A 16,137-nucleotide genomic window follows, 5' to 3' on the forward strand; every position below is an offset into this window, starting at 1 on the left:
CTCACCTGGGGACAATAACACCCCTTTGCTCAGGGACGATGGCCAGCGCTCCCACCCACTGCGAGCGCCGCAGTCGCTCCAATATTCATGGGGTTTCCCTTTTTGCTAAGGAAGGAGTGCGGGGGCTCACCCTGGAGCCCCCGACCCGGGGCACGGACACCATCAACGTGAGCGGTGTTTCCCCCACGGTGTGCGGTGTTTCCCTCACGGTTTATTTCCCCCACGGTGTGCGGTGTTTCCCTCACGGTTTATTTCCCCCACGGTGTGCGGTGTTTCCCTCACGGTTTATTTCCCCCACGGTGTGCGGTGTTTCCCTCACGGTTTATTCCCCCACGGTGTGCGGTGTTTCCCTCACGGTTTATTTCCCCCACGGTGTGCGGAGTTTCCCTCACGGTTTATTTCCCCCACGGTGTGCGGTGTTTCCCTCACGGTTTATTTCCCCCACGGTGTGCGGTGTTTCCCTCACGGTTTATTTCCCCCACGGTGTGCGGTGTTTCCCTCACGGTTTATTTCCCCCACGGTGTGCGGTGTTTCCCTCACGGTTTATTTCCCCCACGGTGTGCGGTGTTTCCCTCACGGTTTATTTCCCCCGCGGTGTGCGGTGTTTCCCTCACGGTTTATTTCCCCCGCGGTGTGCGGTGTTTCCCTCACGGTTTATTTCCCCCGCGGTGTGCGGTGTTTCCCTCACGGTTTATTTCCCCCGCGGTGTGCGGTGTTTCCCTCACGGTTTATTTCCCCCACGGTGTGCGGTGTTTCCCTCACGGTTTATTTCCCCCGCGGTGTGCGGTGTTTCCCTCACGGTTTATTTCCCCCACGGTGTGCGGTGTTTCCCCCACGGTGTGCGGTAAATTTCCCTACCGGTGTGCGGTGTTTCCCCCACGGTGTGCGGTGTTTCGGGGCGCGGTGCCCGCGGGCGGGACCCCGTGAGAGGTGCCGTGAGGGAGGCGCGCGGGGTCCGTGGCGGGCGGGACGTGGCGGCGGCGCGTGAATTGTCTCCGCTGAACCGCCCGGCGCCCCCCGGGCCGGGCCCGCCCGCTGGGCCTCGCGCCCCCTCCAGCCGTTGTGGCGGGCGGGCGGCAGGGCCGGAGCGCGCCAAAGCCGCGGCGCGGGGCCCGCCGGCGCTCGCCGTGCGGCGGGAGGGGCGGGAGGAGGCAGCGGAGGCGCCGCGCTCCCATTGGCCGCGAGGGCCGCAGCGCCGCGTGCTGATTGGCTGCCCCGCCCGCCCCACCCGCCCGCGGCGGCTCCGCGCGGAGAATTCAAATCGGTGCCGGCTGTTACAGCGCGGCCCCGAGAGCGGCCCCGGGCCCGGGCGGAGGCGGCGGTGCCGCTCCCGGTGCCCGCCGGCGCTCCCGGCCCGTGAGGTGCGCGGCGGGAGCGCGCGGGGCCGGCAGCGCGCGGGAGGGGCGCCCACCGGGTGTCCCCAGCGGTGCTGGGCGGGGCGGGGCGGGGCCGGGGCCGTTGGGCGGGCGGGCGGGCGCGCGCGGGCCGGGCCGGGAGGCGGGAGGCGACGGGACGAGCCCGAGAGCAGCGAGAGGGACAACGGGGGCCAGCCCTGCTCGGCACGGCACGGCCCGGCACGGGACCTCCGCCGCTTTCCCCGTCAAGCAGCGCGTCCCTCCTCCCGCCCCGCAGAGCCGGCGGGACCTGCGATGCGGAGCGGCGCGGCGGGACCGGCGGCAGTCGCCTCCTGAGGCGGCGGGAGGATGCGGCCGGCGGGCGGGGACATGGGGGCCGGCGACAAGGTAACTCCTGGGCCCCGCGGCGGGCGGTGACAGCCCCGCTGCCCGTGTCGGCCGAGCGATCGCGCGTAGAAAATGCGGGGCGGCAGAGACCGGACGCGTCTCACCTTCAGTCGCCGTCCTTAACCGTGTTCTGAAGCTTCACCTCTGGCGACCTTTACCCACCGAGTCCATCAAGAGCACAACTTCTTCCTGGCATCCCTCTCTTTTTGTATTTCCCTCAGCGGGAGGCGTGTGGAGGGGCAGGTGTGGTGAGCAGGACAGCGTGTCCTCCTCCAGCGCTCAGCGCGGCTGTCACAGGGAAGGTGCCACTGGCAGAGGGTCCCGCACAGGTGGGGGCAGCGCCGGGCGCGGGAGTCCCGTGCGGAGCCTGCCTGGAGTCCCGAGAGCTCCAGAGACCCACGGGATGCTCCAGAGACTCCCCGGAGTTCCAAGAGTCACCCTCCGGGAGCTCTAGAGATCTCAGTGAGCTCGAGAGTCATCCCCAGGGAGTTCCAGAGACCCCTGAGGAGCTCCATCAACCCCTGGAGGAGCTCCAGAGACCTCCAGGAGCTCCAGAAACCCCCGGGGAGCTCTAGAGATACCCCACCCCACTCTCCCCCTGGGCAGCTCCAGAGACCCCCGGGATGCTCCAGAGACCCCCGTCCCTTTCCTGGGAGGGCTCCAAGGCGCTGGGCGCGCATGCGCGAGGGGACGGCGCCAAAAGCATCGGAGTTGCAGCAGGGAAGGCGCGAGGGGAAGTGGATCCATCCCTGTCCTTCTCCTTCACGTCCCCTTCTCCGCCTTTATTCTCTCCTCTCGTTCTGCCTCGGCGAGCGCCGCAGTCGCTCTCCACCCGTTCCTCCGCGCCGAGCTGGCAGCTTGTTAAAGTTGTGAAAGTTTCGAGGTTTTTGGCCAGCGCTGCCGGAGTTAAGGGACCCGATAATAAAGGATGAGTTCTCTGGCATACGGGCTGGTGTCTGGGCAGCCCGACAGGTATTTATAAGGAATATCACACCCACTCTCAGGTCGTAACGAAGTGTTTCAGCCGTTCTTTGTAGCCTATTCGTTCTGACTGTATTTTCCCCCGAGGGAAAGGAAATAAAGTGAGGAATAAATACCACGGCCCCCAAGCCTTAAGCTAAGGCACAGAAATTATTTTCAGGGCCAGAGAAACCTCGACTTGGAGCTACCCAAGAAATGCAACAGATCTCTAGACCCCTTTGACAATTATTGATAAACTGGGTTTTAATCTCACCATTGTTCTTTTTCTTGGTGTGTAGGAAAATGAGCCTTCTGAGCCATGCAGGAATGTACTGAAAACCCCTTTGAAACAAGCAGCTACCTCGCCGTTGGTACTGACAGGGAGACAGCCTGACTGTCAGCCTCTAACCACACCCCCAAAACCTAAGGAAACCCCTCCAGCAGATCCATGGACACCTACTTCCAACCTGAAAATGCTCATTAGTGCAGCCAGTCCCGAGATCAGGAGCAGAGAACAGAGCAAGCAACTGTCAAACAGTTTGACTGAGGTCCTACAGGCAAAACAGTGTTTGCAGGTATGTTGCAAAGTTGTCTGTCTTTACCTGTTTTTTTTTTCCAAGTTAGCTGAAGGCTCTTTATTTAGTATAAAAAGTTGTACATTGACATAACACAACTTTTTTTAAAGCTTTGATTTTGGAGTGTTTACCAAATATAAGTAAGGATAGTGACTAGTTCCATACAACATGTTGTTTTATTTCACAGCTACTGAGGACAAAGGGAGAACACTGGGCCTCTGACAGTGTTCACAGTGTAGCTGTTAAAACTCTATGCTTACATATGGTCAAAAATCTCAAATTCTCCTTTTCTCATTCCCACATAGGAGCACTTATTGGGGGATGAATATGAAAAATCTCAGCCAAGTCGTAAAGAGAAAAGCCTGGGACTGCTGTGCCATAAATTCTTAGCTCGATACCCTGATTACCCCAGCACTGCACAGAAAAGTTACATTTGCCTTGATGAAGTCACTGAAGAGCTACGTAAGTTGCTGTCCATGCTGGTAAAGATTTGTTCATGCAAACGTGCCAATAACCTGCCATTTGTGTGAGTGGAGTTTTGCTCCATAAACTGTTAAATGCTCACTGTGTTCTCTCAAACTTATTTAAACACAGTTTTCAACTTCTTGTTCTTAAAGAAATTCTTTTAAAAAGCTAAAATTTCTTCAGTGAACTGAGAAACTCTGAATTCTATTGCATATTAAACATCTAAATTATTGCTGGTATCACAAATAACCATTTGCAGGTTTTTGGATCCAGAGATGATGGCTAAGATTACTGGTTGGGTTTTCGCAGCAGGAACTTGCATTTCTCAAACTGAACCCACAAGTATCTGTCCAATCATGACATCAAAGCAAGAAACTACTTTCTGCCTTTGATGATAATTTAACTTTCTCATATCTTATATATCTTTATATTGCACCAATGATCTTCTGAGAAGTCTAAGTTGCTAACATCAAGCTGAAGCTTTTGTAAATCAAAAAGCTGTGGAGTTGCAGTTTTCCACAGTTTATAAACTGCTAAAAGTTATAAATCTTCATAAACGCTTTAACATTTTTGTATTTTTTTATACTTTGTACAAAAGAACATATTTTAGAAAATGCCTTCTCAAACCCAAGAATTTAACAGACAAAAGAGAAAAGGACAGCGTGTTAATCAAATAACATAGAAAGAGAAGTTAAAAAGTCCCCTACAAGGAGGTTTCAAGGTCATTTAAGGAGACAATCTAAAATCGATGCAATGAATTATAAAAAGTCCTCTGGGGGGTTTTTTTAAAGCTGGATTGAAACCCATATAATGGCTCTTCTGGCAACAGTAAGTTTTTCTTAAGGAATGCTGTAAACAACTATGGAACAGCAAGTCCTTCCATATCTGAAGCAAGAGTTGTTTTCCTTGCTGGCAAGATCTTTGGGGACTATTTCTGGAAACTTCTTTAACAAGAAATTGGCAGAGATGGTTTAGAAGTGTATTAAGAGGAGAGGAGGAGGGATAGGAGTCTGTGTTGCAGGTAAATGCAGGACTAAACATTTTATGTAGCAGAGACATCACGTTCATCTCTTGCTTTTGCAGATGTTGAACGCAGGCGCATTTATGATATTGTGAATGTGCTGGAGAGCCTGCACATGGTGAGCCGCCTTGCCAGGAACAGGTACATCTGGCACGGGAGGCACAACCTCCCCCAGACCCTGCAGGCCTTGAAAAAAGTTGGAGAAGAGAACAAATACATACAGCAAATTCAGATGATCAAGAAAAGAGAGTACGAGCATGAATTTGATCCTGACGGTGAAAGAAAGGAAGAAATGGCGAGTTCTCTGGGCTCAAGTGAGCAGTCAGAGGTGCCTTTTGTTGAGCTTCCAGGAATGGAATTTCATGCTGGTAATGATTCTCTATAATGCCAAAAATAATGTGTTTCTAATGATAAATGTCTATGAACTTGGAAAAATACTTACTGGCCTTTTAGGTTTTTTTCTGAGATGGTACTGCCCCAAAGGCACCACAACTGTTTGTGGTGAGAAAAAGTGCTCTGCACTATTTCACTTGTGTTATTCATTCAATCCTTGCACATGTAGTTTGTTTTTACAGGGCAAGAACAAGGGAGCATCAGGTGAAAGTACCAAATATACCAACACACAATCCAATTGCCATTACCATTGAATTGTTTTAAAGCCAGAAGTTACCATTGAATGTTATAAAAGCCAAAAGCATAAATTACTCAATTTGTTTTTATATTTTAGGTGTCATTTCAATGTTAATTAGGGGTTAAGCATGCTTAAGAGTACAAGTTGTCAGACAATAAGAAATGACACTCTCTGCTTTGTAGTTAGCCTTGGTATCCACCCAGTTACCCCACTCTTGTCATGTAGAAACATGATTCTGGAGTCCACATTGGCCCTGCCTAGTCACTGTTCTTGTAATTATTATTGCTGACAAATTTCTTCAGTGTTCTAGCAGTGTTTGCAGCTGATGTGTCACTTGGTACTTTAATCCTTTCTCCTGTCTGCTGCAGCATCAGTCAATGGTAGGAAATACAAGTCTTTACGAGTGATGAGTCAGAAATTTGTGATGCTCTTTCTTGTATCAACACCTCAAATAGTGAGCCTTGAAGTTGCTGCTAAAATCTTGATTGGAGAAGACCAGTTAGAAGACTTGGATAAAAGCAAATTTAAAAGTAAGTACAAGATCAAGTGTAAGCTACATGAGTTATTCCACTGTTCACAGAGTGTAAAACACCATCATATTTTTTCTGCCATAAATACATTTCAGGCTCCAAAAACTCACTGAACACCTTGTGCAGTTTCTAAGAGGGACCCACTTGTGTGTAATCATTGATACATAACGCCCACATCAGAGGAAAAGTCAATTAAATCCTCCCTCCTGAAGTAATGCCACAAAAGCTCCTTGTTAGGAACAACTTCTCTTTCCTCAAGCAGCATGTCAAAGTTCTCAGCATCATTTCACCAAAGGTGCCCCAGAATCATGCAAATCTGTGTTCTGGTCATAGAACTCACTTGGTGGAAATCTAAAGAAATTGTGTAAAAGTCCTGCTAGTAACTTAATGTCAGAGGAAATGAAACCAAAAGCTCTAACTGCCAATTATTTCTTCATTCTTTTACCCTGCTCTCAGTTCCCTGCACACTTCCTCTCCATTCAAATGAAAAGTTACTTCTAGGTCTAGGTCTTGGTCTGTATATGCATAAGAATTAAAAATGTGCCTGCTTTTGAGGGATCAAGAATTAATTGTAGGTTTCATTGAAAATTAGATCCTTCCTTGATTCTCAGAGAGATTCCTTTGTTGGGTTTTTTTTGTGGAATCATATCTATGCAAAAACTGATCCTCGCTGGTTTCAGTTCATGATTTCCTTTCCACTCCCTCAGGGCAACAGAGAGAGGGTGGGTGCTTAGTCAGTAGGGTTTTGCTTGCTTTCATTCTTCCTCCATAAAGCCTGTCTCACACTAAAGGCATTTTCAGGGCACTCCATCCCTGTGCCTGTATTTCAGGTATCCCATGTTTTACCATGTTCTTCCTTACAAAGCATAGTCCCAAGTTCCATGACTTGCCAGACTTGAAATTTTCAGTAGCAGAAGTTTTGGCCTGAGAACATTCACTTTATGTTCTAGAAGTCGCTTGTAATTTGACTTCTGCCTAAAACTACTCCCTAATAGCTTGACCCAGAGACAGCAAAGAACATGCAGGATGATTTCCTGTTGGGTTTTAGTCTCTCTGCCCTCCAGTTCCCACATTTGCCCTTGCATGTGTGTACATGCCTTTTAGTCTACTTATTTTTACTACAGAATTTCTAGATTTGATCATTGCACAGGAAAATGGTTTTTCCTGTACTTAGCATAATAAATTTTGCAACATTTTATTTTCTAGATCTGTATCTATGTCATTCTATTTTACATGTAAACCTTGTAACCACAATATGTTATTTCATTCCAGAAGTACCTGTTCCACAAAATTGTTCTTACAAAAAAAAACATAAAGCTTTTTCCTTTTAGCTACTAAAAGGGCATTGCACCATTTTTCATATCATATCTGCTAACTTGTTAATTGGAATTGCCATGCTTTACTTTTATTTATTTTTACTTTATTTCAGCCAAAATTAGGAGACTTTATGACATAGCAAATGTCCTCAGCAGCCTTAAGCTTATCAAGAAAGTTCACGTTACAGAGGAGAGAGGAAGAAAACCAGCATTCAAGTGGACAGGGCCTGAGGTCTTGCCAAATATGCAGGGTAGGTGTAATTTCCTTTTATTCTGCTGATGATTTTTGATTGTTTCTTCATTTTCTCTACTAGAATTTCTGGATCAAAAGACAGAATAACTAAGCAGAAAAAGTCTTTCCCTGGTCACATCACTGTCCTTAGTCCCTGACAGCACAGCACATCAGTATCTATTTCCACACAGCAAATGTTCTCATACTGAGACAAAATCTTGGATTTCTATGTTTGTTTCTGCAAGCACTTCAATAATTATAAGCCAGGCTCAAATAATTGCTTTTAATTACTGGATTTGCCTATTCTATGTATTTTCTCTTTTTTCCTGCTTTTCAGATACAAAACTTGAAGCAACTTCTACAACCTGTTCCCCACCTATTTCAGAATCCATCCCTTCCAAAGAGCACTGCTCAAAAAACCTTTTTCCTTCAAAAGGAAAGCAAAACTTCACTCGGCACTCATCTCTAATAAAGTTAGTTAAGAGTATAGAAAATGACAGAAGAAAGATCCAGTCTGCTCCAGCCAGCCCAGTTAAAATAAGTACAAGTAGGTATCTTTTTCTAAGTTGTTTTTTTAAGTCAGATCTAGTCTTGCATTAAATATTTGGGCTTGCTTTGTTGTTGGAACTCTGCTTTGGACTACACCCTCTAAGCAGTTCTGTGTTCCAGAAAATTGCTAGAAAATTACCTATCAATGTTCATGCCCTTGTTAGGGATCCTCTCTGGGGGCTTTAAAATTTCGTGTTAACTGACATCCAATTGATCAAATCAAGTCTGGGCTGCAGTTTGAGGATAACAAGTCTCAGTGTCACCTCATTAAATGTGTTTGCTACATTAAATAAAGCAGTCTCCTCGAATCAAAGTTAAATTTTAACTCCTACATTTGCTATACTGAGAGTTTTGATTTGTTTTCCTCCTCCATCCAGGTACTTATCAAAGTTTACCAGTTTTCCCAAGCACAATTGCTCAGCTTCCAGCAATCACTAAACCGCTGGAGGGACAATCCAAGTAAGTTTGCACAAGAGTTAAGGTGAGAAGCTTTATGATGGCACTGGCCATTAAGTTAAAGTTATGCTTAGTTTCAGTGGGGCAATAGTCTGCAAAAGCCACTAACCCTTGGTACTGCAGGCTATTTTTTCATTTATTTTCTATTTAGTGGACTGAGAATCTTAGAATCAATTGGGTTGGAAAAGCCCTCTGAGATCATCAAGTCCAACCCTTGGTCCAACTCCAGTCCCTTTACCAGATCATGGCACTCAGTGCCACGGCCAAGCTCAGGTTAAAAACCTCCAGGGATGGGGAATCCACCCCCTCTCTGGGCAGCTCATTCCAATCCCTGAGCACTCTCTCTGCAAAGAATTTTTTTTCTGATCTCCAACTTCAATTTCCCCTGGCAGAGCTTGAGCCCCCTTGTGCTATTGCTGAGTGCCTGGGAGAAGAGACCAACCCCCACCTGGCCAGAACTTCCCTTCAGGCAGTTCCAGACAGTGCTGAGGTCACCTCTGAGCCTCCTCTTCTCCAGGCTAAACACCCCCAGCTCCCTCAGCCTCTCCCCACAGCACTTGTGCTCCAGTCCCTTCTCCAGCCTCATTGCTCTTCTCTGGCCCTGCTCCAGTCCCTCAAGATCTTTCCTGAACTGAGGGGCCCAGAACTGAACACAACACTCAAGGTGTTGCCTTGAGTACAAGTACAAGTTCATGTTAAGACTTTGTCCTGCAGAAAATAATTTGTCAGGGTACTCATTTCTACCTGAAGGAATTAAAACATGTTTGGGCTTTTTGTTTTTCTTTTGTTTAAGGACAGCAGAGGAGACACAAATGAAATGTGCCCTGTCTTCCCCCGAGGCAGCCCCCAAGCCTGAAGCCAATCAGCCCCTGGGGGTCTGCCCTGCCAGCCACAGCTCAGCCTCACCAGTGATCCTACCTCACCCTCACTCTGGTGTCTCCTATGCCATCTATCTGCATCCTTCCCAAGCCCACACTGTGACAACCTACAGCCCAGGGTTTATGCTGCAGCCTCTACCATGTGCTAATGTAACTGGAATTAAGAGTAATAATTCCAAAGTATTAAACAAAATAACCACTGAGGAAGGGGACAGTCAGATCGCTGTGGCTGAGCCAACAAAGCCCTTGGCAGCTGAAGAAAGACCAGAGATGAAATCAGAAACTTCATCACAAAGGTGCCTTAAAAGATCACAAGCATTACAAGAGAATAATTTAATTAAAAGGCATAGAAGTGATGAGGAAAGCCTTGGTACTTCATTGGTAAGTTAAATTAGTTTTAAAGGCCATTTTATACCTTGCTGATGTTGCCACCTACTCATTTTCAAAGTGATTTAGGAGCCTGCCAGTGCATGTAGGTGTTTTCAATAACATTACATTTGAAGAGATGACATTCACTTGTTGTGCTTGCTGGTGCTTGGGAGGCTTGGGTTTGCCTCTAAGATGATGTGTCCAAGTGTACAGATGTGAGTCAAAACAACTCCCCAGACATGTCAACATTTACTTATTTATATTTCACCTATTTATCCTGATTGTCAAATAGGTCGGGTCGAGAGTGGGGTTGGAAGGAGATGATCTTTAAGGTCCCTTCCAACCCAAACCATTCTAGGATTCTATGAACTTACTGGCATCCATTCTTGCCTTTAGAGGGGTTAGGAGGGAAAGTGGACACATAAAAGTCATAAAACAGCACATGAAGAGAATAAGAGGTTCAGACAAACTTGATTCATATTGAGAAACTGGGGCTGGATTGCTTTCTACTGCTTGGCTGTTGAATTTTAGCATCTCTGGAAATTATAGCCCTGCTGTAAACTGTGCTCATCTGTGACCAGAAACTTTTAAAGCACAAACTTGGGATCAGGAGAAAGGAAAAAGCTTGCTGTTCAATTTTTAAAAATGTATAAATATCAGTGTAGGGCTCTAATTGAGAATGTTAAGCCTTACAATGTCTGCTTTTCTTTTTGCATGTACTTTTTTTAAAGGGAGAATCCACTAAAAATGAAAAACCACCTTCTAGTATCTCACAAATGAATCATGAAAAGGACAATACCCAGAAAGAGAAACAGAACGAAACTGAAACATTAGATCAAAACATGGCAAGTTGCTGTGACCCATGTAAAAAAGAAAATATTTCAGAAGATGAGGATAAAATGAAAACTAAACAAGACATACCTGTTGCATTTGCCATTCCTGCTTCTGAGGTAAGCTTTGTCAGACACTACAGCAGGTCTTGCCATTCCTGGGAAAACACCACTTGGAGTCTTTGCAAAAGAAACAAAACTATAATGAAATACACCTCTATGGATTGTCTTTGGTTGGGTTCTTTTTAGTGTGCTTTTAAAACCTTCTGTTGTAGCAATGTAGGACTTCTGTTTCTGCATTAACACACAAGTAAGAGGACATAAACTGGCTTTTAGGCTTCAATTGGAGTGAAGATCACACTGAGACTAAGTAACTGAGAGCAGTGTTGAGACACCTCACCTCCTCAGTCCTTTGCATATACTTTGAAACACTCCCACAAAACTCTCTCCATCAGTAAAATCCAGTATTCCGCAGTTCAGGCTCAACTGCTGGGGAGAACCTGAAAAAAGAACAGTGCTGTTGACAACAGTAGAACATGTAAATGCAAAAGGTTTTTCTTCCAGTATTTGTTTAATGAAAAACACAGTCCAAGAATGAGGTGACATGATTACTGGATCCAGTAATTTCTTCTGGAAAAAAGTATTCAGTATTGGGATTTCTCTTTCATCTAGTCTAATTGCACTGTGTTAATCCCAGGTGGATTTCCAGCTCCTCACTGAGGATATCAGCTGGAAACTGAGCCAGCTGACTTCTGTGTGGTCTTTAGAGAGCATGTCCTTGAGCCAACTGTGTCTCATTTCAGACAGAAGGTAGTACAGGCATGGAATACAGGATCCTGGGGACATGGAGGATAAAGAATAAGAAGAGGCCAAGGGGGATGCAGCTTTAGAGAAAACATTTGGGGTTTGTTTATTACATGTCTGAGCTAAAAGGTGGTGTTGTCTTTTTTTTCTCAGACTTTTTTTCCCTCTGGTTATCTCATTCCTCTTACACACTGCACCCATGGCAACAAGACAGAGTGCTCCAATAAAGACAAAGCTGGGATGTGTTCCTTACAGCACTCTACCTACAGCTCACCCATTACTGGTGAGTGTTCAATAAAACAGGCATGGACTTGTCTGGCTTAAGGGATCAGGGCCAGATTCCTCCCACTGAGGTAAAGAAACCACAGCACAATGTCCTGAGTCTCAGCTCTTCATCCCCTTCAACACCTGATGTTTCTGTTTCAGGTGTCATTCCAATGACAGCCCCAGAACTGAAAACAGTTAACATTCCTGCTCTCCATATAACACCCCTGAACATAATGCTGTCCCCAAACTCCATCACTGCTGCTCCTGTGCTGAGCAACTCCTGTCTCAACTCAAGCAACGCCAGTTCTGCCCCAAATCCAAGCTCTTCAGCTCTGAACTTTATGCTGCAACACATAGGACTAATCCCTGCTGGTGTGCAAGTTCCTGCCAATCCTGTGCTTCAGCACGTGCCAGTCTCTTCCCAAGCAGAAAACGTCAGCCATAACTCAGGAAACACAAACGTACAAGAGGGGAAGGTAAGGACAAAATATATTGCACCTCGGCCATGGTGGGCTGAGGGGGGGACTACAGTGCAGCAATTCCTTCACAGCAGGTAAAGTTTTTAAATAAAGGGTTTTTTTTAATCTTTAGAAATCAGCAGTGCCCAAAAAGAGCTAACAGTGAAGGCCAGCCTAAGATAGAACTGAGAGGTTAGCAAGGAAGATAAGTAACTTACTTGCTGTGGAAGTGGAGCCAGCTGGACAAGATGTGAAGAGACAACTGTTGTAGAGGGAGACTTTTACATAGATCAGACATTATGATTATTGACAAATTGACCATTTGTTACTTTATCTTTCTTTCTTGTTACTTCCCTAATCTACTCTCAAGTACTTTTGTTTAATATTAGCTCTTTTTTTATTATTTCAAATAGAATAGGACTGTAGAGGACTTGAAAAGAATACTTTTCTCCCATGGGAAATTTTTCTGTATATTTTATGTAATATTGTATTGCCTAATATCTGTTTGTATTAACAAGGAGTTAGGAGGGGATTAGAGAAAACATACTTATTTTATTTATATATATGCAGGAATACAGTAAAGACAGTAAAAAGATGTTGGGTGTTTAAATTTCAGGGAAAAAAAAGTTTGCAAACATCCTACATAAACCTAAAGATAAAATTCACTTTTTTCCTCCCTTAAATGAAAGTAACTTTCTCTCTTCTCTTCAGCCTTCTGCTCCAAAGGAACCTCAAGAGCCTCAGGCAGTTACAGAAAACTTTTTCCGCACACCAGGAGGGCCCAACTCTGGATCTTCACTACCTGCAAACTCAGATGGTGCCAAGAAAACCTCTCAAGGAACTCTATATATTCCTCAACGAAAACTTGAAGTTTCAGAAGACTAATTTTGGGATATGAAATTGCTGAATGTGTTAACAGGCCTAATTACTGGTAACACACTGCACACGTCTGGCATTGTACGAGGAACAATGAATTGGCAAAACCTCAATGCTGGATTAGCCTTAATTAATGCTTTAGAAATAAAACTGACTCTTAATGAGAGTTAATATCTAATGAATTTTTCCAAAAGGCTTACCTGAAGTATTTTAACAACAAAGTTATGTATCTAGTGGGGTCTTTTTGTGTGTGTGTGTTGATTTTATTCTATGCAAAGTAAGCTGAAATTGTCTTTGTACAGAAAGGTACAGTCAGTACATATTTTGCACCAAAAAAAGTACTGTGAGTGTGTACATATTTTATGTCTTAACAAAAAGGCCATAGTTAAAATGTTTTGCTTCTATGTTCAATAATGCTTTTTTGTAAAGTTAGGAAAAAACAAAAAAAACCCAAAATTTTCTTAATTGATTTTTATATAAGTTAAGAATTATTTATACTGTATTTTTAAATCAATTTGTTCAGATTAAACTTACATAAAACCCTGCATTGACTTTTTCTGTTTGATCAAATTAGATTACCTGAGTCAAGTATATACATTGTCTATTTACTGGCATCTCTCCATTCTTTTTGTCACACAGTGGTAATCTCTGTGTTGTGAAGGAAGAGGAAAATAGTATTTCATCAAAAAGGGACTTAAGTACTCGATGTAACTTCTCAGCTCTTGTCTCTTGCTATTACAGCTCCTGAAAACAACAATCAGAGGAAAGCATAGTTATGAAGGGATTCTGCATCTCAGTGTCACCCTGGAGCATTCTGGAAAGTGTATCCAAATGTCACAGACATTTCACACAGGGGAAGTTAAACCGTTTAACTTAAATGATTAATTGAAATCTAAACACATCAGTCTCACACTGAACAAAGAAAGATGAAGACTGGTCATACAGTTCACACTCTGGTAACAAGGAATAACTAACAAATCAAAATATAGTGTATCTGCTTTTCCAGGTCAAATGTGCCTGCAGACCAAACTGGGACAGGGGAAATGGTAGCAAAGCACAGAATTCAGGCTTGGACTGGGTTAAAAAAACAGTTAAAACAGCAAACACAGTAAAACTAACTGGTCTGCTCTTTAATAATGCAAAATTATAATAAAAAATACACCTGACAGAATAGGATCACTACCGAAATACTTCTAAATGAGGAGGAGAGAATATAAGCTGAAAGATGGAGGAATTCTCACTGTAGCAGTGAGTAGTTTTTTCTTCTCCAAAGGGATAACTGATTGATCTTCCTCACACCTGCTATTGACTTTATTCTAGAAGTGTGAAGGCAAAAAGTTTCAGAAACTTGCATTGCTGACAGAAACTGCAAACCTCAAATTTTTGAACACATCTGACAGACTAAGAAACTACAGCAATTAAGGGTTGGTGGTCTCACAAAGGGGGCTCCATTCTGAACAGCTGAGCATACTTTCTGACTTGCTCTCCAGTGTCCCCTGGCTCCTGTCACAACACAGCTGCTTTTTCACTGGGACCTTTCCTTTTGCCTGGTCATTTTGCATGCTGAGAAGCTGCTGCCTCTCTGCTCAAAGAGCCCCAAAGACAGAGCTCACTGTTCCCTGCTGCCTCACCTTCCCTTGAACGTGACCTGAGCCCCTTATGTGATCCAGCAAAGTCCACCTGATCCTCAGGCTTGCTTTGCTATTGATTCACTGCATTCCAGTTCTCCAAGCAGGGTTTTTTAATCCCTGCCTTTGATTTACAGGAAAAAACATGTTCTCACTCCAGTTCATGGATGTGCAGCTCCAGTTTCACGTTCCAAGTCTGCTCTTTCAGTCCCAGGTCCTGCTAACCACACTTGAGCAGGGATTATATGAAATGCCAGCTGCTCCTTGGGGCTGTAAAAAGCCTCTCAGCAACTTCCTTACAGGTGCACGCAGCAGTACAGCAATTAAGCCACACCCAACACCAGGAAAGCTAAAGGTTCTTCACCTGCATTTCCCCTTAAATCCTCTGCCAGATTCAAAGGAAAATGACTTACATTTTGAGGGCAAAATCTTTCTCTGCAGATTTCCCTGGAGTTCATTATGGTGCAAATCCATCCAAGTACATGATATATAAAACAGAGAAGATCAAAGATTCAGCTCTCTCACATGTAAGGGCTCCTAACATAAATCACCAAGGGCACAAACACGAAGATTTTAGGAGCTTCTCAGTGCTTCCTGTGCACTCTCATGGTGAACTCAGGCCTGTCTCAGTCCCCTCCTCACTGCCACCCCACAGGAAACCTTCATCCCACACACATTGCACAATCCCCTTTGCAGTTGGCCTCATCCAACACAGGCAGAAGAGTCCCATTAACTATCCAGAAGGAATGACCATAGAATCATAGAATGGATTGGGTTGGAAAAGACCTCCGAGATCAGCAAGTCCAACCCTTGGTCCAACTCCAGTCCCTTTACCAGATCATGGCACTCAGTGCCATGGCCAAGCTCAGGTTAAAAACCTCCAGGCATGGGGAATCCACCCCCTCTCTGGGCAGCCCATTCCAATCCCTGAGCACTCTCTCTGCAAAGAATTTTTTTCTGATCTCCAGCTTCAATTTCCCCTGGCAGAGCTTGAAGCCCATCGTGCCCCCTTGTCCTATTGCTGAGTGCCTGGGAGAAGAGACCAACTCCCACCTGGCCAGAACTTCCCTTCAGGCAGTTCCAGACAGTGCTGAGGTCACCTCTGAGCCTCCTCTTCTCCAGGCTAAACACCCCCAGCTCCCTCAGCCTCTCCCCACAGCACTTGTGCTCCAGTCCCTTCTCCAGCCTCGTTGCTCTTCTCTGGAGCCACTCCAGCTTCTTTTCCAACCCAATCGACCAAGAAATGGAGTCCAGCTCTCCTCCTTAGACAAAAAACTGTCCTCCAACTTTACACCAAGGACATGTCTCTGCATTACAAAATCCTTGCCAGACTCAACAGCAACTGGATTTATAGGCTCTGAAGAGTTTTCATAGCAGCCTCAGCAAACAGACCCCTAAAATCCCAAAGTCTGACATAAATTTGGCATTTAATTTCCTGGTGCTTCCATGAAAGTCCCTGAGTTGAGACATTCAGCTTCCGAGTGAAGTTTATGCTGTTTTACCCCTGGGCTTTAAGGGTTTGGCCCTTTCACACACAACAAAGTCCAAAA

The 16,137-nt window shown here is 45.3% G+C and overlaps 1 protein-coding gene across 2 annotated transcripts; it reads left to right on the plus strand.

Annotated features, from left to right (window-relative positions):
- The first annotated feature begins 1,272 nt into the window (after nt 1-1,272).
- E2F8 (E2F transcription factor 8) lies at nt 1,273-13,498 on the plus strand. 2 transcript variants are annotated; one of them, XM_071559145.1, is made up of 14 exons: nt 1,273-1,361; nt 1,633-1,742; nt 3,002-3,277; nt 3,583-3,739; nt 4,826-5,131; nt 5,763-5,924; nt 7,354-7,491; nt 7,810-8,019; nt 8,399-8,480; nt 9,271-9,736; nt 10,456-10,674; nt 11,512-11,641; nt 11,785-12,101; nt 12,795-13,498. In XM_071559145.1, the coding sequence occupies exons 2-14, from the start codon at nt 1,704-1,706 to the stop codon at nt 12,966-12,968; spliced, it is 2,676 nt and encodes an 891-aa protein (XP_071415246.1). In that variant the 5' UTR covers nt 1,273-1,361; nt 1,633-1,703; the 3' UTR covers nt 12,969-13,498. The 2 variants fall into 2 exon arrangements, with proteins under 2 accessions (XP_071415246.1, XP_071415245.1); XM_071559144.1 differs by lacking the exon at nt 1,273-1,361 and having other exon boundaries at nt 1,497-1,742.
- Nucleotides 13,499-16,137: the final 2,639 nt, after the last annotated feature.

This window comes from Pithys albifrons, chromosome 6 (genome assembly GCF_047495875.1).
Source record: "Pithys albifrons albifrons isolate INPA30051 chromosome 6, PitAlb_v1, whole genome shotgun sequence".
In the NCBI taxonomy this organism is placed as follows: Eukaryota; Metazoa; Chordata; class Aves; order Passeriformes; family Thamnophilidae; genus Pithys; species Pithys albifrons.